Source organism: Tiliqua scincoides, chromosome 8, assembly GCF_035046505.1.
Source record: "Tiliqua scincoides isolate rTilSci1 chromosome 8, rTilSci1.hap2, whole genome shotgun sequence".
Classification (NCBI taxonomy): domain Eukaryota; kingdom Metazoa; phylum Chordata; class Lepidosauria; order Squamata; family Scincidae; genus Tiliqua; species Tiliqua scincoides.
The window spans coordinates 35,904,010-35,931,629 of NC_089828.1; the positions used below are offsets into that span (position 1 = coordinate 35,904,010).

Below are 27,620 nucleotides of genomic sequence, written 5' to 3' on the forward strand. Positions count from 1 at the left end.
AAGATCTCACCACCATGTATGAGAAGAAAGCGATAAGCCTCCTCGCGGTGTCACTTACGCGGCAGGGTCTCACAGCCAGTCACCAGAGCTGCCAAGGTAATGATTAAAGTAGTGTGAAATCCGCAGTGTCACTAAAATCCTAAGAAACCGTGACATTTTATGTAAAATAAAAAAACCTGCATTTACTATATTTTTCCCTCTCCCCAAAACTCCCCTAATTCCAGATCTGTTGTGTTGCCCTAAACAATTCAAGCAGGAAATCTCCTTTGCCAGAAAGCTGTGATCCTCGCCCTCCCCCTTCCCAAGCCAGGAATCCATCAATAATATTGTCATTATTTATTTTGTTCATTGTAAAGTTGCTGAGAGTTTATGAAGAAGAAAAAAGGGATACCTTTTTCTGGCTGTACTAAAAACTAATTTCAAATGATGTATTACAATCAAGCTGAGTCAGTGTCCTTCTCCACCCATAGCACACAGATTGTGGAAAAGTGTAGAAATTTTTTAAATAACAAGAATAGATTATCTATACACCTCATTAACTCAGTGAGAATGATACTGATCTCCACTCTCATGACATTTATGACTGAAGACTTAGGACCCACTCCTATACAGTATGCGCTGGCTCACCACCAGTGCACACTGTCACAAACATGCTGCTACTAGCTGGCCAGTGCTGGGCTAGCACCAGTGGAGCACTGGAGCTCTGCCACTCTGCAGTTGCATGGACTGCTGAATGGAGAGGTAGGTGGGGGCGTGGGGGGGAGGCAGGGAGGAGGCATTCCAGGGCAGGGGGAGGCAGAGAGAGGGCGGGAAGCGGGTGGGGAGGAGGTGTGCTGGGGAGAGAGTGGGGTAGGAGGGAGGCAGGATTGGCGGAGCTTCTCTCCACCGGATTCTGAGCCTCTGTGTCAGGCCTGACACAGAGACTCTTAATTCTACGCTGACCCTTGGGTCGCCATAGAATCGAGTAGCCCCATTGTGGGGCTACTCGCCTTACCCGGGAGAAGGAGACAACAGTCCCCTTCTCCTTAGGAGGCAGTGGTGGCTGCCTGGGGCACACTGGATGCAACAGCAGCCATTTATGGTGCCGCTGCAGCCCTGCGCACTGGGCAGCTCAGGATTGGGTTGCCCGTCCATCCAATCGGGAGCCATCCTGATTGGCTTTTGTAGCATACTAGCATATTTTTGGATTTTGTGTAAAAACTCATATTTAACTGCATACTCTGCCATGTTTTATCACATCATCTGTTTTGGTATGAAATACGTGAAAATACTTGAACAGAAAGCACACTTAAATATTATTTGAGATAGGAGGTGGAAAAAGAATCCAGGAATTGTTAGCAGGAGAGAGGGATCAGGAAATCAAAGGAAATGATTGAAATTCAGGTGGAATGAAAATGATTTGTCCGTGCTTAATATGCATTATGTAATGATGGCTAAAGAGCAAGTGGTGTTGCTGTTTTTCAACTGGCCCCTGCTCCTGTGCCTTTAACCACACTTGAATCCACAAAAATTAGCATGGTAGTTTTTATGCCCCTGCTGTGGAAAGCTTCACTTCCTAATGTCTGCATTGTAAACAGCTGTTAAAAGCATGAGATCAGGCTGTCTTACAACCCAATCCTGAGCTGCCCGGGGTGCGGGATGTGGCGGCACCAAAAATGGCTGCCACCGCATCCCACAAGCTTCAAGCAGCCGCGGGCAGCACCTCAGGAGAAGGGGACTTTCATTCCCTTCCCCTGGGTAAACGGAGTAGCCCCACAAAGGGGCTACTCGACTCACCACCAACAAAAAGATCGGCGGTGAATCAAGTGCCTCTGTGTTAGGCGGTGAGCCCAACATAGAGGCTTTGGATTTGGTGGAACGTTGCTCCACCAGTCCCACCTCCCTCCCTCCCCACTCCCTCCCCCTGGCACACCTCCCCTCGCCTTCTCCCCACTTCCTGCCTCCCCAGAATGCCTCCTTCCTGCCTCCTCCCACACCCCTGGTTACCTCTCCGCTGCTCAGCAGTCCGCGCAACCACCGAGTGGCGGAGGTTGGCATGCCGACGTTGGTGGTGAGCCAGTGTGCCAAGCCCAGGTTTGGGCTCTTAGTGTCTTCTGGTCAGTTGGCAGCCCTCATTTTGAAGGCATACCCAATAGCCTTCTGCACTGTCACAGCTCTAATGTTAGGAAAGCAGGCACACTGTTTGAACACTGTTGATTCCCATGATCTGAACACATCCCTGTTAAAGTTTCTATAAACTCCCCATTACTCAGGGAAGGAATTTATTTCTCCATGAATTTTTTTATCTGCGGATTTGTCTCAATGCGAATGGGGTGGGGGAACCAAAAGTCACACACACCTTTGCCTCCTTTGCCCTGCACTGGCGTCTCCCTCCATTTCCAGGCAGCCCAAAACACTGCAAAAAGGCTCTGCCTCACCCAAGCAGGGAAATAGCCCTGGCGCCCTGGAAGAGGTTCCCCTTGCAAAGGGACAGTAACACTCCTGGAGCCCCAGAGCCAGCAAAGAGACTGAAGAGGGGAAGGGGGGGCCAAAAATCTCTGTAGCCATAACACATGCAGCAAGGTGGAGCTCTCTCTCTCGCGCGCGCGCTCTCTCGCTCTCTCTCTCACTGACACAGGGGCAGGTGTGATAGCAACAGAGGGGATTGCTTTAAAAAACCCAGGGAGTGTTTGCCAAATTCCTCCCCCCCTCTGAGATGGTGCAGGCAATCACGGACACAAGCAACCCCCCCCCCCCGGTGCAGGCTATCACGGACACAAGCAAGCCTTCCCACCAAGCAAAGCATGAGATTTAGCCTACAATCCTCTCCACACTTTCCTGGGAGTAAAAACTTTACTTTTGAGTAGAAGTGCATAGAGGTAGACTCTTAAAAGATCAGCATCCCATGTGAAAGAAGCCGGGCAGCTGGCAACAGGGAGGGCTGAGTACGGAGGGGAGGGGAGGGGATTGATAACAGCTGCCTTAGTTTCTTTCCTTCCAGAAGTGTCAGGCTGCAGTGTATTTGCGTAACTCTATGGAATTTAGCCCAACTCTAATTTAGCACAGTAACTCTATGGAATTTAGCACTAAATTTAGGAATTTAGTTTTTTTTTAATTGTGCCGAGTCACAGAATGGAACTAAGTCGGATAAATAGGCTCCACCTGTATGTGCACTTGTACATGTGTTTGCAAGATGAAACAATACAGGCACCTGACTCTCTAATACTTAGTAGAACTGTCATCTGATTAAAAAAAAATCTTACAATCCCAAATCTCCCAATTCTGTTCCCCACCATTGATGATGGTGTAGCTTTTCTGATGGAATGCACATTGCATCTAATTGTTGCTGGCGGGGAGGGGGGTTTGATCAGAAGGCCATCCAGAGGTAAGTGAAAATATTATCTGTGGGTAGGCACCCTGGCCACCTATGGGAGTCCTTGAACTCACGCCTGCTATGTAGCTGGCATAAGTCTGAGGATAGAAAGGAGGTGGGATGGCATGGGAAAGAGGGATCCTCGTGCTAGTTGCTGCTGGGATCCATCCCCTCCAGCCCCCCCCCATGGAATGTCTCTGAACCTCCCCTCCCTACCCCTGCTGCCAACTTAGTGGCATTGGTAGGGCCTGCTGGAGCACATGCTGCACTGCTGCCCATTTGTGGCCTGGAACTGGAGCAAAGGTGGGAGAACTGGAATGTCTGGTGACAAGGGAAAATATTGACATAGTGGGCATAACGGAAACCTGGTGGAATGCGGAGAATCAGTGGGATACCGCAATCCCGGGCTATAAACTCTACAGGAGGGACAGGCAGGGGCGTGTTGGAGGTGGGGTGGCCCTTTATGTTAAGGAAGGGATAGAATCCAGCAAAGTAGAGATTGAAGGTGGGTCCGACTCCACTGTAGAATCTCTGTGGGTTAAATTACCAGGCTTGTGCAGCGATGTAATACTGGGGGCGTGCTATCGTCCTCCAGACCAGAAATCTGATGGGGACCTTGAAATGAGGAAACAGATCAGGGAGGTGACAAGGAGGGACAGGGTTGTAATCATGGGGGACTTCAATTATCCTCATATTGACTGGGTCAATTTGTGTTCTGGTCACGATAAGGAAACCGGATTTCTTGACGTGCTAAATGACTGTGGCTTAGATCAGCTAGTCACGGAGCCCACCAGAGGACAGGTGACTCTGGATTTAATTTTGTGCGGTACGCAGGACCTGGTTAGAGATGTAAACATTACTGAGCCATTGGGGAACAGTGATCATGCTGCGATCCGTTTTGACGTGCACGTTGGGGGAAGAATACCAGGCAAATCTCTAACAAAAACCCTTGACTTCCGACGGGCGGACTTCCCTCAAATGAGGAGGCTGGTTAGAAGGAGGTTGAAAGGGAGGGTAAAAAGAGTCCAATCTCTCCAGAGTGCATGGAGGCTGCTTAAAACAACAGTAATAGAGGCCCAGCAGAGGTGTATACCGCAAAGAAAGAAGGGTTCCACTAAATCCAGGAGGGTGCCCGCATGGCTAACCAGCCAAGTTAGAGAGGCTGTGAAGGGCAAGGAAGCTTCCTTCCGTAAATGGAAGTCTTGCCCTAATGAAGAGAATAAAAAGGAACATAAACTGTGGCAAAAGAAATGTAAGAAGGTGATACGGGAGGCCAAGCGAGACTATGAGGAACGCATGGCCAGCAACATTAAGGGGAATAATAAAAGCTTCTTCAAATATGTTAGAAGCAGGAAACCCGCCAGAGAAGCGGTTGGCCCTCTGGATGGTGAGGGAGGGAAAGGGGAGATAAAAGGAGACTTAGAGATGGCAGAGAAATTAAATGAGTTCTTTGCATCTGTCTTCACGGCAGAAGACCTCGGGCAGATACCGCTGCCCGAACGGCCCCTCCTAACCGAGGAGTTAAGTCAGATAGAGGTTAAAAGAGAAGATGTTTCAGACCTCATTGATAAATTAAAGATCAATAAGTCACCGGGCCCTGATGGCATCCACCCAAGGGTTATTAAGGAATTGAAGAATGAAGTTGCAGATCTCTTGACTAAGGTATGCAACTTGTCCCTCAAAACGGCCACGGTACCAGAAGATTGGAGGATAGCAAATGTCACGCCTATTTTTAAAAAGGGAAAGAGGGGGGACCCGGGAAACTATAGGCCGGTCAGCCTATAATCCATACCGGGTAAGATGGTGGAATGCCTCATCAAAGATAGGATCTCAAAACACATAGACGAACAGGCCTTGCTGAGGGAGAGTCAGCATGGCTTCTGTAAGGGTAAGTCTTGCCTCACAAACCTTATAGAATTCTTTGAAAAGGTCAACAGGCATGTGGATGCGGGAGAACCCGTGGACATTATATATCTGGACTTTCAGAAGGCGTTTGACACGGTCCCTCACCAAAGGCTACTGAAAAAACTCCACAGTCAGGGAATTAGAGAACAGGTCCTCTCGTGGATTGAGAACTGGTTGGAGGCCAGGAAGCAGAGAGTGGGTGTCAATGGGCAATTTTCACAATGGAGAGAGGTGAAAAGCGGTGTGCCCCAAGGATCTGTCCTGGGACCGGTGCTTTTCAACCTCTTCATAAATGACCTGGAGACAGGGTTGAGCAGTGAAGTGGCTAAGTTTGCAGACGACACCAAACTTTTCCGAGTGGTAAAGACCAGAAGTGATTGTGAGGCGCTCCAGAAGGATCTCTCCAGACTGACAGAATGGGCAGCAAAATGGCAGATGCGCTTCAATGTCAGTAAGTGTAAAGTCATGCACATTGGGGCAAAAAATCAAAACTTTAGATATAGGCTGATGGGTTCTGAGCTGTCTGTGACAGATCAGGAGAGAGATCTTGGGGTGGTGGTGGACAGGTCGATGAAAGTGTCGACCCAATGTGCGGCGGCAGTGAAGAAGACCAATTCTATGCTTGGGATCATTAGGAAGGGTATTGAGAACAAAACGGTTAGTATTATAATGCCATTGTACAAATCTATGGTAAGGCCACACCTGGAGTATTGTGTCCAGTTCTGGTCGCCGCATCTCAAAAAAGACATAGTGGAAATGGAAAAGGTGCAAAAGAGAGCGACTAAGATGATTACGGGGCTGGGGCACCTTCCTTATGAGGAAAGGCTACGGCGTTTGGGCCTCTTCAGCCTAGAAAAGAGACGCTTGAGGGGGGACATGATTGAGACATACAAAATTATGCAGGGGATGGACAGAGTGGATAGGGAGATGCTCTTTACACTCTCACATAATACCAGAACCAGGGGACATCCACTAAAATTGAGTGTTGGGCGGGTTAGGACAGACAAAAGAAAATATTTCTTTACTCAGCGCGTGGTCGGTCTGTGGAACTCCTTGCCACAGGATGTGGTGCTGGCGTCTAGCCTAGACGCCTTTAAAAGGGGATTGGACGAGTTTCTGGAGGAAAAATCCATTATGGGGTACAAGCCATGATGTGTATGCGCAACCTCCTGATTTTAGGAATGGGTTAAGTCAGAATGCCAGATGTAGGGGAGGGCACCAGGATGAGGTCTCTTGTTGTCTGGTGTGCTCCCTGGGGCATTTGGTGGGCCACTGTGAGATACAGGAAGCTGGACTAGATGGGCCTATGGCCTGATCCAGTGGGGCTGTTCTTATGTTCTTAACTGCATGACAGTGGCCCAGCTTTTGCATTGCTGCAAAGGGCTTTGTTCTGCTGGAATGCAAGGCCTGGCAGCATAAGGATAGGATTGTGCTTTTCGGATAGGATAAGGATAGGATTATGCTTTTAAGCATAAGGATAGGATTGTGCATAAAGTCGTTTTCATCAATTAACAATTAAATGAACAGTTAAATCTGCATATATTTGCATGTGACTAAAACAGTTGTTTTAAAGAAAAACACACACATTGTTTTTGATAGTGCATGAATGTTGCAGCAGGTGTCATCATAGGAGGCATTCCCACATGTGAGATTGAAGGCAGAATGACTCATCAAAGACAGTGGTGCCCAGTGTGAGAGTGGATGGGAATCCCTCTTCTAAGGCATTCTCTGGGAGAGTGAATATTTCCTCAAAGATTATGCTTTTCCCTCCCGTGTGAGAGTGTAGGAAGCATTCTTCTTGAGGAAAGGAGCATTCCCTCCTGAATGAGCATGAAGAGGAGATTCCTCTTCAAAAATGAGATTTTTCTCCTATGTGAAAGTGGAGAATGAATGCATCTTCAAATAGGATGGTATTCTCTGTTGTGGAAGGGTAGAGGGAAAATGTCTTTTCTATGATGCTGGATTCCATTCTGTAGGGGAGTAGAGGGTGGGATGCCTCTTCTGAGATGAAGAATGCCTCTTCCATTCAGGCTTGGTGGTTTGATAAGAACATATATTAAAAAATAATTAACTTCTTCAAAGAATGTTGCTGAATTCATCCATGAATGTGTTTTGAATCCATTAAAAATGTTTATAATCAATTAAAGTTCACAGTCCAACTTATTCTTCATTTATTTTTGCGTACATTTGGCACCAAGCTGTCTTCTCTTTTTTTAAGATCAAACTGAAAGAGATCTTTGAGACCCCCTCTGAGATCACCCTCATCCTTGAGCTGGTGACAGGCGGAGAGCTCTTTGACAGGTAACCGGCAAGAAACCTTCATTTAACTGGCAGGTTCATAATCAAAGGAGACAAATTGTTCAAAGGGGGAACAAAGGATGGTAATTGGGTCAGAACTGCAGCAGAGACAGGGTGGGGAGATATGGGGGGGCAGGAAATGACTAGTTTGTGGTAGTATTTCTTGGCCATCACTACCAATCCCCCCCATAGCACTCTGTCCTGATTCCCAACAGCTGGGTCCTGCTTGCTGTTCCTTCTGCCCCCCTACCTCCTGCTCACCACTGGCCAATTTCTGTACAGGGATGCACTGTCATTTCTTCCTTAGAAGCAATGCCTAGGTTTCATGTGATGTTGCCTTCTACTGAGTCTGATTATGAGTCCATCTAGCCCAGTATTGTCTACTCTGGAAGCAACTCTTTAAGGTCTTCGGCTGGCAGGGGCCTTTTCCAGCTCTGATACCCAAGTTCCTCTTAACAGGAGATTCCACAGATTGAACTTGGAACCTTCTGCATGCAAAACATAGGTTCTACCATTGAACTATGGGTGCTCCAGATGAACATATGGAGTTGCCTTATTGGGTCAGACCATTGACCTATCTACCCCAGTATTACCTACTCCATCTGTCAGTGACTTTTCAGAGCCAAAGGCCAAAATCTTTTTCATCACCTGTTACTAGATTCTTTTTCCAGTTAGAGATGTCAAGGATTCAGCCAGGGATCTTCAGCATGCAAAACCTGTGACAGTGGAGTGGTTAGAATGTTGGATTAGGAATGGGACTCAAATCCCCATGGAATTGGGTGACCTTTGACCTATTGCCCTCTTCCAACTTGATCTACCTCACAAGGTGGTTGTAAGGATAAAATAGGAGGGGAAACAATATCCCCCAACCTAGAAAGAAGCTGAATAGAAGTGAGATAGAGTTATATGCTGTGGAGTGCATCGGGGATGGTTCTCTGGTAACCTGCAGTTGCCTGTGTCTTCTTCCTGCGAGCACGCATACACACACACACACCAATTACTCAGTTAATGCAGCAGAAAGTGCCTGTCTGTCTTGTCACAGCTCCTCCCCACTGGGCCTTGTGCCAGCTTAAGGCTGATTAGTTTTCCTTGGTTGACTCACCAGTACAGCACGCAAAAGTCAGAGTCCAGAGTCAGTAAGCCAAGTCACAGTCCAAGGTCAGTTTGTCAGTCAGTCGGTTGGTCGGTCCAGTCAGTCAAAGGTGCCAAGTCAGAGTCCAGTCACAATCCACAGTCTGAGTCCCAATTCCATAAACCAAGTCAGTCTCCTCTCCAACCTGCACTCCTTCAAAACCCACCAAACCCTTTCTGCCTCAGGTGCTCCCTATATACCTGAGGGATCTCCTTATGCTCTAGTGGTTGCAGCTGTGCAGCACACCTCCAGCTACCACCTTAATCCTGCATTTACTCAGAGCAAGGGGCACTGTGGACACCACACCCTATCTCCTCGGTAATATCTTCCGCAATTCCAATACACTGTCCCACTTCTGTTTTTTTAAAAATATGCTGGTGGTAGAGAGAGGGTAGTCTCTAAATCAGCCATTTTCAACCACTGTGTCCTGGCACACTGCTGTGCCGCAAATGGTCCCCAGGTGTGCCACGGGAATTTGGGAGAGGGTCATTTATTAGTAGAGCCATTGGGGAATGTGAGCCCCCCACCAATAGCATGGTGTGCCTTGTCAATGGTTCAAACACTGATGGTGTGTGCTGCAAGATGATAAAGGTTGAAAATCACTGCTCTAAATTCTGGGCCATCCTTGTCTTCAGGATTGTAGAGCGAGGTTTCTACAGTGAAAGGGATGCAGCCCACGTTGTCAAGCAGATCCTGGAAGCTGTGTCTGTAAGTCTCTTCTTTCCATTTCAGAAGTTCATTCCACAGCATAACTCTGAAAAGACCATAGAGTGGTGCTTTTTTTTGGGGGGGGGTCTGAAACTACCCCAGCTGAGGGGGGGCACAATGCTATAGGATCCCAACTCCCAAACACAGGGAAGGCCAAATTCTGCAACTCCTCCCTTCCCAAAAAGGTTCCATTTCTATAATTGGCATAAATCATGCCACTCTTTTCGGACCTGCAGTTGCCTTCTCTGCTGTCACACTGTTCATGCTTCTCCTTGTCTTCCTGTCTCTCGTTCACGAGAGAACGAGAACGGCCACCCCATGACTTCCCAGCTTTTTATTAACTGTCACTATCTTTTAAAGCTGTCCCACTCTAATCTCTGAAATCGGCAACCTGTGAAATTAAGATTGGCAGTGGCAGCTCCCTAGGCTGGTAACGCAATTTGCGAGGCATCTGTTGTTTGTTTGGGTGAGAGAAGTTAGTGAAAGTGGATGCCTCAGTTCTCATTGCTGTGCAAAAGGAGACAGAAGAGAGGGGGGATTTTCTTGTGTGGGGAAGGACAAGTTGGTCCTGCAAGGGTTAATTACTCCTGGGTATGGTAATAACTCTTCTGCCTGACCAATCCGTTTCAAGGTGCCTCTGCTGTCAAAGATCAGCTGACCTTCAGAAAGGTCATCTGACATTGCAGGCTGTATATTAACCTGTGCCAAACATTCAGTGGAGTAGAGGTAGGCTAGCTGGCTTGCCTACCATTTTAGCTACCAAGAAGCTGGTGGTGTGTCCCAAAGCAAGGAATGGTATAGGAAGCATTACAGAATTTTGAGACCATTAAGACAGAGCACTGGTTTTCAGACTGTATTCTGCAGAACTTTGCAGTAATGTCCAGCAAGGTGACTGCAGTAGGGATGCTTACAGATTCAGCCAATGCCACATTGTACCAGATACACATGTACCAGATACATTCGTGAAATTCAATATTGGAATCCAATATTGTTTGGGTGGCACATTTCCAAAATGTTTCAAGCTGAATGAGAAGGGATTCCTGTTCCCTTTTCTGTCTTCTTTTGCAGTGAAAACACACCAAAAGCAAATTATCTCTCCTTCCCCACCCCAAAACCCACTACATTTTTGTATAGCTGTAATCTTCAAACTTTTTCATGCCACAACTCCAACAAACAAACAAATAAACAAACAATGAGATTGGGGACCCACTGCTGATCTCATCCCCCCAGTACCTGACCTGCCTGCCCCTGCCTGCCTGCATATATTGTGCAATTCTATAAAATATAGAATCGGCAGATGGAAAGGAAGATCCATAAGGAAGACCTTTCCCCCTCCCATCCTTCTCCTCTACAATGTCCTCCTCCTGGCTGTTTTGCCTCTCACTGAGCTTCTTGGCAGGAGGGTAAAATATCAATGTCACTCATAATGATAACATTTGTCCACCTGAACTGTGCACCCTTAGCATAATCTCAGGCTCTTCTTCAGTGCAAGGATTGCCATGTTAGGTGCACAGGGGTCTTCAGCAAACAAGCTGACTGAGGAGCTGACTCACCAAGGGCCAGAAGCTTGAAAAGCACCAGGGCAGAAGATGGGGACTTGAAAGAGACTGCAACAAAGTGTATCTCTTTGAAAGCTCTTTCCTGTGATCTAAATTATTGCAGGACTTAAAAGAGAGAGAGAGAGAGAGGATACATTAGGCAGGGTATATTAGGGAGGCCGCTGTTTCTCTCTATCAAAGGTCAGTGAAAGAGGGTTTCCATGGCAACTGTGGATTTTTGAAAATGGGGAAATTCATAAAAGAAAAGTAGCCGATCTTGCGCTTTGCAGAGAATTCAGAGCTTGGCTCCATCTCTCCAGGCAGGGAAAGAAATAATGCAGAGCAATGGAGGATTAAGGTGAATATGGCTTGAGGTCATAAAGGCCGGGATTTAGAGTCACGTCCAGCAATGAAACACAGCTTGGCTTGTACCCATCTGAGTAGATGCTGCCAACTCCCAGAAATCTGATTTATAGGGCTCGATTCCCTCCCGCGTTGAAATTCTCTGCCCCGGCCAGATTTGCTTGTCCTGAAATGGCCTGTACTTTTATTATTGACAGTGAATGCCATCCAAGCAGTTGTGCTTATTAGGATCCTTTGCTGTACAGTTCAGTTCTCCTCACAAATGAATGGACTTGACAATCTTACAAATCCTTGTGCGCATCACCACAGAGGAGACCAAGTACAGTTGGCTGGAGGAGGAAGTGACATTGAAGCTGGGCTTCTGCCAGTCCTTGCACTTTAGTATCCAGCACTATACTGTAATGCTCCCTGATCCTGTGGTTGTTATCTCCATGGTCTCAATGGCCTTCTGTGATGCTTAATGAAAGATGTCCCATCCTTCCTCAGATGATCTCCTGCAACATTAATTGGAAGCTTCCCCCTTGCAAAGTCTGCTTCTAACTGCTTTCTGTTCAGTACACCACAGCATTAGTGGTGATTTGGGCCATAGCAATTCCTGTTCCTGTTTCCCAGAATAGGCTCTAATTACTGGTTTCTTTTCATTTTCTTAGTGCTATTTCACAGTGTAAAAAAAGAAAAGAAAGTAGAGGAAATCAGTAGCTAAACTGCAGACCTCTACCTTTACTGGGAGTAAGCCCCACTGAAAGTAGGAGGACTTACTTCTGAGTAGACATGCCTGTGCTATAAGGCTGTTTTCCTGTTGGTAAAAAGGAACTGTCTTTTTACAATTAAAGACAGTTTTAATGGAGCAATTAAGGGGCAATCATTGCTGCTGCCACACAACACTGAACTGGAAGCAATTTGAGAGAGATGTCACAGGTAGGGAATGACTCACAAAATTTTGGAAGGTCACAATAGCAGTTTGTCAGTTCACACTGGATAGATTAGCATTGGAATAGCATTTATGTGGGGAAAAAATGTCCACAAATCTAAATAATGATGGAAGGATAACACTGAAAAGATTGTAACTCAACACACTGGCCACAAAGTTGCCTAGGTCTTCCACTAAAAGTAGCTGGACAAATGCTTGCAGTTCCATACACAATGGCTAGCATGGAAGAAACCTCAGTCACCAAAAGCTGAAGCATTTTCACAGCATGAATTATCACACACTTTCTTTCTATGTTTTTTGCAGTACTTGCATGCCAATGGAGTGGTCCACCGTGACCTGAAGCCAGAGAATCTCCTCTACGCAGACCTCTCCCCAGATGCTCCTCTCAAAATTGGTATGGCTGGAAAATGGTTTCAAAAATGATGCTTAGAGAAGATGGTACATTTTCAGCCCTGTCCCATTGGTCTATATAGCACTGGAACATGCATTCTGCCTGTGCTAACTGCCACATGGCATTTGTGAAATGCTCTCCAACATTGTGTGGAGTCGGGTGTGGCCGGAGTGCTGGCGGAAAGGCTGGAGCCATCCTGCATCTGCTAGAAGAACAACAAAGACCAGCCAAGGCAGGCAGGGGGGACAGGATAGGGTGGGGGAAGGGAGATGGGGCATGGGAGGACAGAACAAAGCAGTGATAGGGGCAGGGAAGGACAGATTGGGAAAAGGAGGGGATGGGTTCAGGAGCAGCAGTGACAGCTACCAAATCCTGGCCCTCTTCCAGAACTTGAGCCCAGGCGTGGATCCATGTGGACCTCACCGGTGAATTTGCTAGTACAGGGCCAAGTAGTTGTTCCCTTACTCAGGGGAGACCTCTGCAACTGCCCCCCACCCACAGGAGGGGTCCCATGTGACATACACACATACACACACACACATACTGTAGGTCAGAAAGGCAATCTGTACTCAAGTCCAAAAGTCCATTCCATATCTCTTAACAGCCCAGTGTCAACTAACAGCCCAATCCTGTGCTTCCCAGTACCCAGGGCTGCAGCAGTGCCAAAATGGCAACTGCTGCATTCCATGGGGCTGGGAAGAAGCACCAGGTCTACTTGGGGTAAGGGAGCTTATGCTCCCTTATCCTGTGTAATTCCCAGGTGGCCCTGATGGGTTTCCTCAGTTTTGCGCCCAATATTGAGGGGGCACAGATTTGAGGAGACCCGTGTCAGGTCTCCCAGGCTGGTAGGATATGGCGGCAGGGCCTGAAAAATGTAGTGCTTTGCACCTCTCTAGCTATGCCACTAGTCCATATTTTCTTATCTCCATCTTTGGAGAATCATGGTCCCTATTTTGCCCAGTAGTGGACATGGGGTGGGGTGGGAGAGCAAATGCCCTGGGCACTGCGCTCGCCTCACCACTGCCACTTCCAGCTGCCATGCCGCCCTGCCTGCCCATCCAAGCTGTTCCATGGACAGGCAGAGCTCCATGTGGCACTTGGCAACAAGTGAGAAACCTTCTGAGGCTTCTTGTGCCGTTTTAAGCAATACTTCCAGTGGAAGTATTGTTTAAAAGGCGCGAGAAGCCTCAGAAGGCTTCTCAGCTGCTGCTGAGCATTGCATGAGGCTCCATAATGCCTCGATGAGTATTCTTGGGAGGGGTTGGCGTGCTGGAGGGGGGCAGCATGTCACAGACCTGCCCCACGTCATAATGAGGGCAGGTTCACTACTGCCTTTGCCATTTGAGGATATCTTGTTAAAAAATTACTAATGTGAGTTTTCAGCATTGTTGTTCTTCAGAGTTCAGCTCCTTCACTCAGTCACTACTAGAAGTAAAATGTAAGAGGAAAGAAGAGATGCTGCTCATCTCTAGGGGGACGTGATAAATTATACGAATGTGTCATTTGTAAATTTATCAACTTGTAAATTATGAACTATGTAAGTTTATCAACTACATAGATTTATATAATTATAATTATACAAAAAACCATAACAGATATTATAAAAAAGAATACTACAAAATGATGCAAGGTGTGGAAAAGTGGACTTGGGGAAGTTTGTCTCCCTGTCCTATCCCATAATACTGAAATCCATCCACTGAAACTGATTGGCAAAAGATTCAGGAGAGACAAAAAGTCCTTTAGGCAGAATTAACTTGTGGAATTCAGCACTGCAAGATATGGTGATGGCTACTAGCTCAGAGCCCAATTCCGAGCTGCCCAGGCACCAAAAATGGCTGGGCCAGCACAGGCGCTCACCCGGCATTAGGGCTCGCAGACGTGCCCTATGGTAAGTTGGCATGTGGAGCTCAGGATTGGGCTCTCAGATGGCATTGAAACAGGATTAGATATATTCATGAAGTCTGTCTTTGTGTCATGTGACGATATGCTATCTCCCACATTCCTACAGTATGCCTCTGAGTATCAATTGCTGGGAAGCAACAGTGGGAGTATTGGCTTAATGCCCTGTTTCTGGAATTCCTTAGGGCATCTGATTGACCATTATGAAAGGCAGGATAATAGACTTGATGAACTTGTCCCAACAGTATCCTTCTTATATCCTTAATTACTGCTGAATGGAACCTCCATATTCAGAAGCAGTTTTCCTATGAATAACAGGTGTTGAAGGATGGGGGGGTAGTTTTGATGGAGCACTGGTCTGATGGACCCCTGTTGCTTCTGACACTCACGCATGTAAATGTCCGCACATGAACACCTAACTGCCACGCAGTGCGCTAGCCTGCCATTTCACACCGTAAAACTTAGTGAGATATATTTTGAATGGCTGATAACACCTTTGGTGACGAGAAAGCTTTCCTAGTATTTCTATAACCAAAAGATCAGACACCCTCCTGGTTTTTAAATCAGTGAAAGACAGGCCATCATAAGGTGAATGAATAAGGTGAACAGCAGAGCATTTAGCACTGTGTAACAGTGATCCTTGATATGAAAATGGGGGATATCAACACCTGTCACTACTCTCAACTGTGAAATGTGGGAGGTGTTCAATTTTGGCAGATGAAAGGAGAGATGCAGGTAATGGAGCTGGCATGGTCATGGAAACAAGGGGAGCCACCAGAACCAGGAAATAAATAAGAGCTGTCAAGAAAGAGCAACTGGCCTGTGAGTTCTCTAAGTCTTTTGTTGCACCAAGACAAATCTGAATACTGGAAGGGGAAATGTATATAGAGACAGCAAAGGCCAATGGCCCATCTCAGTAGGCGGGCAGAGCAAGTAAAGAAACAGGAAAGCTGTTTGGGTCCCAAGAGGCCTGTGGGTGGCTGCAATATGGATAGGGGATTAGGGCAGTATGGTGCAATGGTTAGAGCATCAGACTAGGAGTAGTCTGTTTAACACAGGTTAACACTCAGACATCTCCACTCATACATAAAGCCAGGCACTATCTCTGTCTGTCTCAAAGAGATAAAAGGGTACCATGTACACCACCCTGGGCTACTTAGAGGAAGGATGGGATAGCAATGTAATAATAGTAACAGTATTGGAATTGTGCAGGGAAGGAAGAGGGGTTCCTTAATGAAAATCCACTTGACTGACTCTATCAAATCAGCTCCTTCCAGCACATATTTTTGTGCCAGCAAAATTCTGGTCCTCTGTAATTCAAGCTTTAGTCAGTAACCCTGATCTGGAAACAAACAAGACACTCTTAAAATACAAGTCCCTCAACAAGGCGGAAGGAAAGCATCAAGTCCACATGCGACATCCACTGTTCCTGTCTGTTTTGTTCCAGGTGATTTTGGATTATCCAAGATCATGGATGAACAGGATACCATGAAAACAGTGTGTGGTACCCCAGGATACTGTGGTAAGGGGCTGGAAGAGAAAACCAGAAGTCAATCTTACCATCTTAGGGACTTGGGATAGTCCAGATAGGAGGAAGACTTGAAAAAAGTGCTGCAGGCAAAAGGAAGTACTGGTGCCCCTAAACCTATCAGGTGGGAATGAAGAGGCAGAGAGAAAAGACCAAGGGTGAATGACCAGTGATGCTAAGCACTGTGAGATACAGGAAGCTGGGCTAGATGAGAGGACTAGGTGCAAATAACCAGAATGAATGAAAAACTGCTGCAAACTGCACATCCTCCATCCTTTGGAATTCATTTTGTAAATTCTCCCAGTTCAATTGAAATTCAGGTGGAGTGCAAAGCAGGGGAGGGCACACCACAGAAAAAAATAAAGGAATAGGGAAAAAGCCTTTCATCCCTAGCCCCTGATAGGGTGGATTAAGGAAGCCCAAGGCTGCAACTGGCAAGCATTGCAGAGATCCATGTCCAACTGACCTTGCCTGCTGCCTCCTTGAGCCTTGGCAACGTGTGCCTTTCAAATGGGCACCTAGTGAGAGCTTTCGTCCCGGAAGACAAACATTTCCCACCTTTGGTAATTTTCCACTCTTCCCACCTCAAAGTCCCCTTAGAAACAAGTGGCAGAATACACCACTGTTTGCCACCTCCTCAGGCTTGTGAAGGCAAGAAGATTCCAGAATGACAACTCCTCACACTTCTCCCCCACGAGCAGCAGCAAGTGTGAAAACATCAAGAGTAGCAGCTGATCAGCCAAACTGCAGCTATGAGCGTTTCTGTGTCAAAAGTAGCACTGAGTGGATGAGAGAGAGAGAGAGAGAGAGAGAGAGAGAGAAATGAAATGCTTTCATATGCCAGCTGCCAGTGCTCCTCAACTGTGATTTTTCTTTTCATGCCTCCAGCTCCTGAAATCCTCCATGGTTCGCCGTATGGGCTGGAAGTAGATATGTGGTCTGTAGGCGTCATCACATATATCTTGTAAGTAATGTTAAAATACTTTGACACAACCCCCTTATTCCCACTTCCCTCCCCCTTCCCTTAGAGCATCAACTGCAAGTAGGAGAGCAGTGATTCACTTCCACTCCATCTTTAGAGGTCCATCTTTACAGGTTCCCTGCCACCCTCTGCCACTTCTTCCCCTCCACTTTCAAACTAAATGACATGATGCTTACATTGGTCACCTACGTTTCCTCCTTGGAAGGTTGGAGTGACATTTCAGAGTGAGCGAAATTTGAAGCAAATTTCTTGGCTTCCTGCCAAGGCAAAAGATCTGTGTTCAAAGGAAGATAAATTAGTTTCTCTTACAGCCCAGTTCTAACTAAATAACTGCGTGGTGATAGTGCGGCACCAATGCAGACTACGCTGCATCCCACAGGGACATTTTGGCTACTGGAGGTCTCCTTGACAAAAGGTGGCATTTGTCCCCTTGCCCCCAGTTAATCTCCAGCAGCTACAATGGGTCAACTGGTGCAGGTCCAAGTTGATCTGTGCTGGCAGATCAGACCTGGAAAGGGGGATTGGATATGGTGCGCCCTGGTGCCCCTTCTCTCTTCAGCCTGATCCAGCAATCAATCAATCTATCAATGTCTCCCAGCTGTGATAGCTAAATAGAACTTCCCTGTCCAGGGGCAGTGTGAGAGAAAAGATGCTGGACTAGGTGGACTTTCCCTCTGATCCAGCAGGGCTCTTGTTATGTTTATTTATTTAGACAATGTATACCATCTTTTGACTGAATTATGTGCAAGGTGGCTTACAAATTGCAATAATATTAATTTTTTTAAAAAAAAACAGACCACACACAGGTTCATTTAGAAGCCAGTAGTCCTTAGTTTTCTGACCAATGGCAGATCCCTTCTGGCCTGCAGTCCTGGGACAACTGGCAATTGGAGCCAACAGCATAGCTAGAGAGAAGGCAAAATGGTAAGTACTGCAGGCACCACAATGCACTGTGTAAGTGGCCCCTCCCACTCACTGTCAGCCATTCCAGGCAGCAATGGCAACATACAGGAGATGCCATTTGGTTCAGCAAGCAACTGCACACTGCCGTCGCTACCTGGAATGGCTCCAGCGGTGAATGGGAGAGGCTGCTTACATGGCCTATTGCAGCATCTGCAGTACTTACTGTTTTGCACCCCCTCTAGCTACGCTACTGGTTGGGGCAGAGCCGTTCTTTCTGGGTGAGATGGGTGAAAGAGAGTACCTGACAGCTGTTCCTCCTTCTCTGACCAATGACTTGGACCAAGCTGGTCTTTGCTGAGATGTTCTTGCAGGGAGACAGGGGATGCAGGGGAACATGGCGTTGGCTTTGCGGTCAGAAATACCCTGCTGAAATCCATCATCCCACCTACTGTGGGAAGTGAAAGAATTTTGTCCCTGCAGCTCCAGTCATCAGCAGGACCTGTCACTCTCATCAGTGCTTATGCACCGACTCTGTCGTCTCCAGCAGAAGCCAAAGACAAATTCTATGATGACCTGGCCACCACTGTCAAGAAAATCCCTGTAAAAGAGCCATTGTTCATCCTCGGCGATTTCAATGCTAGAGTTGGTGCTGATAACAGTTCATGGCCCACTTGCTTAGGTCAGTTTGGCACTGGGAGGATGTACGAAAATGGCCAACGCCTGCTAGAGTTTTGCTGTCATCACGGTCTCTGTGTCAGCAACACGTTCTTCAACACAAAGCCCCAACATAGAGTCTCTTGGAGACACCCAAGATCAAAGCACTGGCACCAGCTTGACCTGATTCTCACCAGATACTCCAGCCTTCCCAGCATCAAGATCACACGCAGTTATCATGGTGCTGCCTGCGACACTGACCACTCCCTGGTGTGCAGCAGAGTGAAACTGCAAACAAAGCGACTGTATCACACGAAAAAGGAAGGAAGACCTTGCATTGATACCAGCAAGACCCGGGATCAGAGAAAAGTGGAGGAATTTGCACAAGCGCTTGAGGAATCTCTTCCAGACCTGGCCGACGCAAACGCATCCAACAGATGGGAACATTTCAAGAATACCGTTTACAACACCGCCTTGTCCATATTCGGCAAGAAGACCAACAAGGCGGCAGACTGGTTTGAAGCCCACTCTGAGGAGTTGACACCAGTCATTGAGGAAAAGAGGAGAGCTCAAGCAGCATACAAGGCCTGTCCCAGTGAGCGCAACCTGCAGGTCCTCCGAACTGCTCGCAGCAAAGTCCAACAGACTGCCAGGAGATGTGCTAATGACTACTGGCTCCAGCTCTGTTCTGAGATACAGATAGCAGCTGACACGGGCAACATCAAGGGGTTGTATGACGGTATCAAGCAGGCCCTAGGTCCAACACAGAGGAAAATTGCCCCTCTGAAGTCTGCCACAGGCGAGGTCATCCAGGATCGGGCGCAGCAGATGGAACGCTGGGTGCAGCACTACTCTGAGCTATATTCCAGAGGAAATGTAGTCACCGAAGAAGCACTGAACAACATTGAGCGCCTGCCTGTGCTGGAAGAGCTTGACAGTGAACCAACCCTAGAAGAACTTCACGTGGCCCTGGACTCCCTTGCCTTTGGCAAGGCACCTGGAAAAGACAGCATCCCTGCTGAAGTCCTAAAATGCTGCAAAGAGATCATCGTCACTGAGCTGCATGAAATCCTCTGTCTCTGCTGGAGAGAAGGTGGAGTACCTCAAGACATGAGGGATGCAAACATCATCACGCTGTACAAGAACAAAGGTGACAGGGGTGACTGCAACAACTACCGCGGCATCTCTCTCCTTAGCGTTGTAGGAAAGCTGTTTGCCCGAGTTGCACTAAAGAGGCTCCAGGTACTTGCAGAGAGCGTCTATCCAGAATCGCAGTGTGGATTCCGAGCCAACAGGTCCACCACTGATATGGTATTCTCCCTTAGACAACTGCAGGAGAAATGCAGGGAACAACGACAGCCACTCTTTATAGCCTTCATAGATCTCACAAAGGCTTTCGACCTGGTGAGCAGAGACGGCCTCTTCAAGATTCTCCCCAAGATCGGATGTCCACCCAGGCTCCTCAGCATCATCAGATCTTTCCACAAGGACATGAAGGGCACTGTTGTCTTCGATGGCTCCACATCAGACCCTTTTGACATCCGAAGCGGAGTGAAGCAGGGCTGTGTTCTTGCACCAACCTTGTTTGGGATTTTCTTCGCTGTCCTGCTGAAGCAGGCCTTTGGAACTGCAACAGAAGGCATCTATCTCCGGACCAGATCAGATGGAAAGCTCTTCAACCTCTCCAGACTGAGAGCAAAATCCAAAGTCCAGCTGAAATGTCTGCGTGACTTCCTCTTTGCCGACGATGCAGCTGTCACTACCCACTCTGCCAAAGATCTCCAGCAGCTCATGGATCATTTTAGCAAGGCCTGCCAAGATTTTGGACTGACAATCAGCCTGAAGAAAACACAGGTCATGGTTCAGGATGTGGACTCACCTCCCTACATTACAATCTCTGAGCATGAACTGGAGGTTGTCCATGACTTTGTGTACCTTGGCTCAACGATCTCCGACACTCTTTCTCTCGATACCGAGCTAAACAAGCGCATCGGTAAAGCAGCTACCACGTTTTCCAGACTCACAAAGAGAGTCTGGTCCAACAAGAAGCTGACGGAACATACCAAGATCCAGGTCTACAGAGCTTGCGTCCTGAGTACACTTCTGTACTGCAGCGAGTCATGGATTCTTCGCTCACAACAGGAGAGGAAACTGAGCGCTTTCCACATGCGCTGCCTCCGATGCATCCTTGGCATCACCTGGCAGGACAAAGTTCCAAACAACACAGTCCTGGAACGTGCTGGAATCCCTAGCATGTATTCACTGCTGAAACAGAGACGCCTGCGTTGGCTTGGTCATGTCGTGGGAATGGATGATGGCCGGATCCCAAAGGATCTCCTCTATGGAGAACTCGTGCAAGGAAAGCGCTCTACAGGTAGACCACAGCTGCGATACAAGGACATCTGCAAGAGGGATCTGAAGGCCTTAGGGATGGACCTCAACAAGTGGGAAACCCTGGCCTCTGAGCGGCCCGCTTGGAGGCAGGCTGTGCAGCATGGCCTTTCCCAGTTTGAAGAGACACTTTGCCAACAGTCTGAGGCTAAGAGGCAAAGAAGGAAGGCCCATAGCCAGGGAGACAGACCAGGGACAGACTGCACTTGCTCCCAGTGTGGAAGGGATTGTCACTCCCGGATTGGCCTTTTCAGCTACACTAGACGCTGTGCCAGAACCACCTTTCAGAGCGTGATACCATAGTCTTTCGAGACTGAAGGTTGCCAATACAATCTTGCAGGGAGACAGGGGATGCAAATTCCCACTGTGTTGGGTGGTAAAGGGTTGCCTCCCTTTGGGTCTGATTCCCAGCCAACTCCAGTGGCTGCTGAACCTTTCCTACAAATCTATTTGCATTTGGTGACATATGCATGTTTGGGAACAATCACTTCCCAAGATGACAGCATGTCAAGAGAGCCCCACTGAATTCAGTTGCACTGACTTCAAAGAAGGGACACATCACATGACAGCCTCCACAACTCGGTAAAGTGAATGAGTGAACAAGGGCAAAAAGAGGTCATCCTCCCTGTTGACTCACAGCAGCATTTTTGAAGCTAATTCTGACCTCCTTTAGTTCCCAGCTTTTATTAACCTAAATGAAACAGATGGCAGCTATGGCCAATCAAAATACATTTGTTTGGAATTGTGGCTTCCTTTTTTCATAGCCTAGCCAAGTTTAAACTAATGGAGCCCCAAGGCTTTTTGGTAAACATTTTGGGAGCAAGCAGATTTTATTTTCTGGCTGAATTCACATTGGTACTGGAGGTAGCAAAGTGGCAGATGGCTTGAGTCCCTTTCTTTTTCTTATTTTTTAATCTCTGTTGCAGTCACAGGAGAAATATTCACTCGAAAAACCTATTCCCTACAACTTCAGAAATGTGTTAGTGAGAGAGAACCAAATTCACATAACATTGCTTACATCAATAGCAATGGAAATAGCACTTACGTCTACATCACCTATTATAAACACCCTAAGGAGGAAAAATATTTCAGACCAGTTTGTTGTAGATTAGTTTTATTACCTGTTAGAGTGACAAGTATCACGGTAACACACGGGCACACTCATGGCTTTCTTTATTGTAGACATTGAAATGAGTTGTATATTTTTGATATCTTTCTCGTTTTATACTTTTGGTACATTTATAATTTTAAAAAATATTGTAGACCCACGGGGAAGGTGGCAGGGCATGACAAAGGGGCAGAACTACTCCTCTCCAGCAGGCTAACTAGAAGGAAATAAAGCCAAAGCATTGACTCATACCGAGACACAACAGCCACCCTCCTCTGTGGACAGGTTCTTTGGCCTCATAGACAACCGTTCATTGTTTATTCCAGTGTATCTCAAACTGTGGGTTGGGATCCTCTAGGTGGGTTGCAAGCCAATTTCAGGTGGGTCCCCATTCATTTCAATATTTTATTTTTAATATATTAGACTTGCATGGTATGTGGCTGCATTTGGGAAATATTACAGACCTGTACTTTTAGCAAAGCTATTATGAATATTCTTTTAACAATGCAAGTCAATGGGACTTATTCCTGGGTAAGTGTAGGTAGGATTGCAGCCTAGAATTGTTAAAAAATTTTCCTGCTTGATGATGTCACTTCTGGTCATGACATCACTCCAGGTGAGTTCTGACAGATTCTCATTCTAAAAAATGGGTCCCAGTTCTAAATGTGTGAGAATCACAGGTTTATTCAATATATTTCTAATATAACTTGGGTATTACCATGATACATGCTTACCTGTTGACGGCTTTTGTCCCACTGTTTTACTCCATTTTTTCAGGCTATGTGGCTTTGAACCTTTTTTTGATCCACGTGGAGACCAGTACATGTACAGCAGGATACTCAACTGTGATTATGAGTTTGTCTCCCCTTGGTGGGATGAAGTATCTCTCAATGCCAAGGATTTGGTGAGTTCTTTTCTAGTCTCCATTTTAGAAAACATATTCAACCAACCAGACTGGAACCCAAACTAGGCATGACCTTGAAGTTCTGCAATTGGAATCCAGGATATCTTTTTCTTTTTCAAAACAGTCACTGGGGGTATGCAATTTTGATTAGAAATGTTGCACAATGGGCAGGGGGGAAGCCATTGCCCCATGCCAACTCTCCAACTTAAATCTCCCCCCAGAGCCACTATTAACCACAGAGGCTGCAATCCTATGCATGCTTTCCTAGGAATAAGCCCCATTTAACTCAATGGAATATACTTCTGAGTATCCTCCATTTTCTTTCCTTATGTATTTGCTACTGTGATACCTGTGCTTCACTATGGTATTTAACTACCATAGATACTTGCCTGTAGGGCAAGAAATTTCTACCTATAAAACAAGTTTAGACAATTACCTCACCTTATCTGCAAGGTGACTCAGGGGTCAGGGCTTTTCAAGCAAGTTGCTGACATGGGAGAAGCAATGTAGAAATAATTAGAGGGCCATTAATCTCCAAGACAACCCCTCCACCAGCAAGCCACAGCCAAAGTTAACCTTTTAGTCTCCTCCTGAGAAAAAAAGGAAGGAGACTACACACAGTTACACATCAAAATGGCCCCTTGAAAGGTCCTGCGTAAAGCATGGCATCCTCACTGAATGACCTTCCCCACCAAGACTCTCACAGAGGTCCTCATTACTGTAAACCTTGAATACAAACTTGAACAGTTTCCCACCAGTTCATGTAAATCACCATAAGCAAAGGGTAGGGACATGTGAGCGAGGTACTCAATGGAGCTGGTGTAGTTGTCCCCCTTGCTGTCCTGGGATGTGATGGAGTACTCCTCCCAGTTGTCCACCGCATGTGTCATGATGAGCTCGCAAACCTCACTAGCCATTAGCCGAGTGTCATACATGAGATAGGAAAGGGACTGGTCTCCTGTGATGGGGACAATAGTGTGAGGCACCATCTCCCCACTGACATTTAAATACTCAGTTGCCATCCATTGAGGGACCCGCAGCTGTTATTTACATAAATTGAGGGACCCTCAGCTGTTATTTACAACCACGGTCAAGAGAAAATGTCTCCTGGGAGGGAAGCTTGACTGCACCACAGAACTCTTGAGTCAGTGCTGTTCCCTATCTCCTCTCAGTGTAACACAGGGATAAGTAGAGCAATGATTCCTGTGAGGGAAGCAAGACTGCGCCACAGAACTTTCGAGTCAATGCTCTTCCCTAACTCTCCCCTCCCTGGAACATAGGGATAAAGCAGAGCAATGCCTCTTGTGAGGGAAGTGAGACTGCCCCACACAACTCTCCTCTCACTAGGATAAGCAGAGCAAGGGCTGACAATAGCACAAATTCTCAAGAGAAAGGCTTGTCCACAGTCTTGGGGTAGCAGAACTTCACATTGAACCAGAAATACACTTCATTTTAGTGTTCAGAGTAAATGCTAAAATGACTGTTATTTTTCTGTTACTACCCCTTGCAATACCTACTTAAAAAGGGTTAAGTTAAAGGGGCCAGCCTGGCCTCAGTTGTCATATAGACCACAGGCCTCTCTCACAGCCCAATCCTGAGCTGCCTGGTGCGCGAGGCTGCCACAGCGCCAAAATGGCTACCACAGCATCCATCATGCACTGGGCAGCCCATGGTGGCTTCTCGATAAAGGAAGTAGCCCCACAATGGGCAGCGGCTATTGAGCCAGCGCAGAATCAAGGAGTCCCAAGTCGGGCTGCGAGGCCCGACATGGGACTCAGGATCTGATAGCTCCACCAGTCCTACCCCACTCCCTCCCCCGCCATGCCTCCCTTCTTAGTAGGTCCTTGCATCATGGAAGGAATATATATCCTCCTCAAATTTCATGTTTCTAAGTCAAAGGGGTTTGGGATGGGTGTTGATGAGTCAGTCAGGACATTTGTTTTTATATAAATAGATTTAGCACCATTCATGTACATGGTACTTTCAGAGAACAGGTTCCTGCCCTGAGGTGCCTACAATCTCTAGAAAATGACACAAGAGAAACAACAGAGGGAGGAGAGAGAAGCAACAGCTGGAATAAAACCAGGAGAAGAATGTGCAATTATTGTAGTTATTCATAATTTAGGCATAGTTTTACATTTGGATAGGGGGGCTAAGGAGTTGTGCCAGAAACTTCACAGAAAAGGTGATTTTTTAGAAAGCGTTTGAAAGTAATAAGGGAGGGGCATTGTAAAGACATTTTGAAAGGCAATTCCAGGCATAAGGGGCAGCAAAGAAGAAAGGGAAGAGTTGTTGAAGATATTTTAAACTGTAGGTAACAGATTGTAAGGTAATGTGTAATGTGGGGGGATATGAGATCCTTATTTTAAGAATGTGGGGTGTTACAAAAGTGTCCTTATTGTTCATCTGTGAATTGTTGAATAATATACAGGCTGCTTCCACTTTTAACCAATTTCAGCATAAACATTCAAGCTCTTTCTGTCTTGATTGCTGTTTCTCTGCCCTTCCCACACACTGGACAGAGATTTCCAGCCATTAATCCTTTTTCTGAAGCACCTGGTCACACATCAGTTGCCAGGCGATAGGCCAGGTCACAATAACCAGGATATTATTCAGCTTCCTAAAGCCTTGGTGTCTCCTCACTTCCTATTTAGCTCCTTTCATGACTCAGTCTATTTTTATCCTGGAAGATCTTAGTATGTTCTTTACCCAGAAGAATCTTCTAGAACAGTTGCCATGGAATATGTGTCCCCAGTCAGGTAACCTGTGGGAACAACAATAACAATGGCATTTACCCACAAAGAGTCTTCCTTCCCATGCTCCTAGCTACTGATGTCACTTGAAGACTGTGTGTGTGTTCTGCAAACTAGCTCCACAGCATAGAGAGAATGCAAACTGAAAATTTACAAACAATAAGACATTTTTCTCTAAATGCCTAGGGGGTGAAATTTCTCTTCTGACACTGTTATCATGGGCCCTGCAGGTTCAAAAGCTGATCGTTTTGGATCCCCAAAAGAGGCTAACAGTGCAGCAGGCCTTGGAGCATCCATGGGTTACTGGCAAAGCTGCTAAGTTTGCTCACATGGATAGCACACAGAAGAAACTACAGGAGTTCAATGCAAGGCGGAAGCTGAAGGTAACAGTTGAGAAAGATTAAAGGCGAGATGCTTTTGAACTCTGAGACCACATGCATAATACAGAGCTGAGCTTCAGACAGACCAGGAACCAAGCCAGAGGGTCTCTATAAGGCCACGATAAGATCCTTTTCAAGACTTGGGGGGAAGTGGTTATAAGTCTGTTTGGGTCAGAAGCAGGTGCAGGGCTCAAAATAAGCAAGAGTTGAGTTCCAGAGTGGCAAACAAGGATCAAAAGTAAAGAAAGGTGCATAGTTCAAAACAGAAACTGACAAGATACAAGGGAGCAAGTCCTTAGACAGGGGCAAGTTGCTCAGACCAACCTCTGGCTTTATAAGAGCAGGTGGCTATGGGTTGTCAGAATTTTTGGCAGGCTGGTTCTGCAGCTCAGGCAGTGAACTCAGTCTGCCAGGCTTGCAGTGGAAACACAACCTTTGACTTCTGGGAGTCCCAATTTGAGACAGAGAGAGACATTGCCTAAGCAAAATCCCAGCTTGAACAGGAAGACTTTATAGCTACTTCCTGTTGCCAAAAGCCAGCCTGAGTGGGCAAAGTTATCCCAGCACCTGAGAGCCCTTAACACAGTGGTATTCAAACTGGGGCGCCACGATGCTCCAGCCTGAGGGCCCTGGCGATCGCATTGCTACCTTCCCCCCGCCCCTGCTGCCTCCCTCCCCTCCCCTGCAAGGACTTACTGTGGCTTTCAAACTCCCGGGGAGTCTGAAAACCACAGCCTTAACAGCTAGGGAGATGCTCCAACCCACAGCCCATCAGGTAAGGATCTGTTTCAGGGTGCTAGTCCCAGCAGCTGCCAATAATCTATGGTAGACTTGGACTAGATAACCCAGCTCTTAAACCCATGCTTGTAGCAATGGATCAGGTGATAAAAAGAGCAAAAGGGAAGGTATTATGTATTTTGTAAAACCTAAAACACATCAATCACCTCTCACCTTGATTTACACAGGCCGCTATGAAAGCTGTGGTCGCTTCCAGCCGACTAGGCAATCATGGCCACCATGACGGTTCCAGAAATGGGCGCCATCAGGACACAGCCAAAGAAACATGCTTGGCTCAGGGGGCGGGGAACACCCTTCTTCTTGAAGATAACACTTACCAGAAATCTTCTGAGACCAACTTGCAAAGCACTGGAGTGATGACTCCTTCAGTCCAGGGAGAGAGGCTTGATACTTTCCAAACGGAGCACCCGATGACGCCCTCACTTGTGCTCAACGGGGCTGGGTGCAAAAGTTAACCCCCAAACTTGGTGCTGCTTTGCTCTTGCCAGCCATTCAAGGGGTAAAGTCTGTCCTCACTGGAGACAGACCATAAAGCCAACCAGTCGGATTAAGAGAGCATGCAGATAAAGGAGTGACCTATACAGAAAGCCAGCCTACAGGATGAGGAATCATATAGTGCATAGCTTTGTTTATGAGAGTTCCTGTTCTGATGAGTCATTTGTGCCATCCTCAAGAATTTCCCCCTGCCTTTCAGGTCCTTGA

At 46.9% G+C, this 27,620-nt stretch overlaps 1 protein-coding gene across 1 annotated transcript in view; it reads left to right on the plus strand.

Moving 5' to 3' along the window:
- The window catches only part of LOC136659197 (calcium/calmodulin-dependent protein kinase type IV-like), a 52,491-nt gene extending 25,118 nt beyond the window's left edge, over positions 1 to 27,373 (plus strand). Inside the window, exons 4-11 of the mRNA XM_066636313.1 lie at positions 7,476 to 7,558; positions 9,323 to 9,395; positions 12,531 to 12,621; positions 15,965 to 16,039; positions 16,934 to 17,009; positions 22,861 to 22,987; positions 25,971 to 26,123; positions 27,086 to 27,373. Of these exons, the coding sequence (XP_066492410.1) occupies positions 7,476 to 7,558; positions 9,323 to 9,395; positions 12,531 to 12,621; positions 15,965 to 16,039; positions 16,934 to 17,009; positions 22,861 to 22,987; positions 25,971 to 26,123; positions 27,086 to 27,373 (966 nt within the window). The remainder of the gene's footprint in view (positions 1 to 7,475; positions 7,559 to 9,322; positions 9,396 to 12,530; positions 12,622 to 15,964; positions 16,040 to 16,933; positions 17,010 to 22,860; positions 22,988 to 25,970; positions 26,124 to 27,085) is intronic.
- Positions 27,374 to 27,620: the final 247 nt, after the last annotated feature.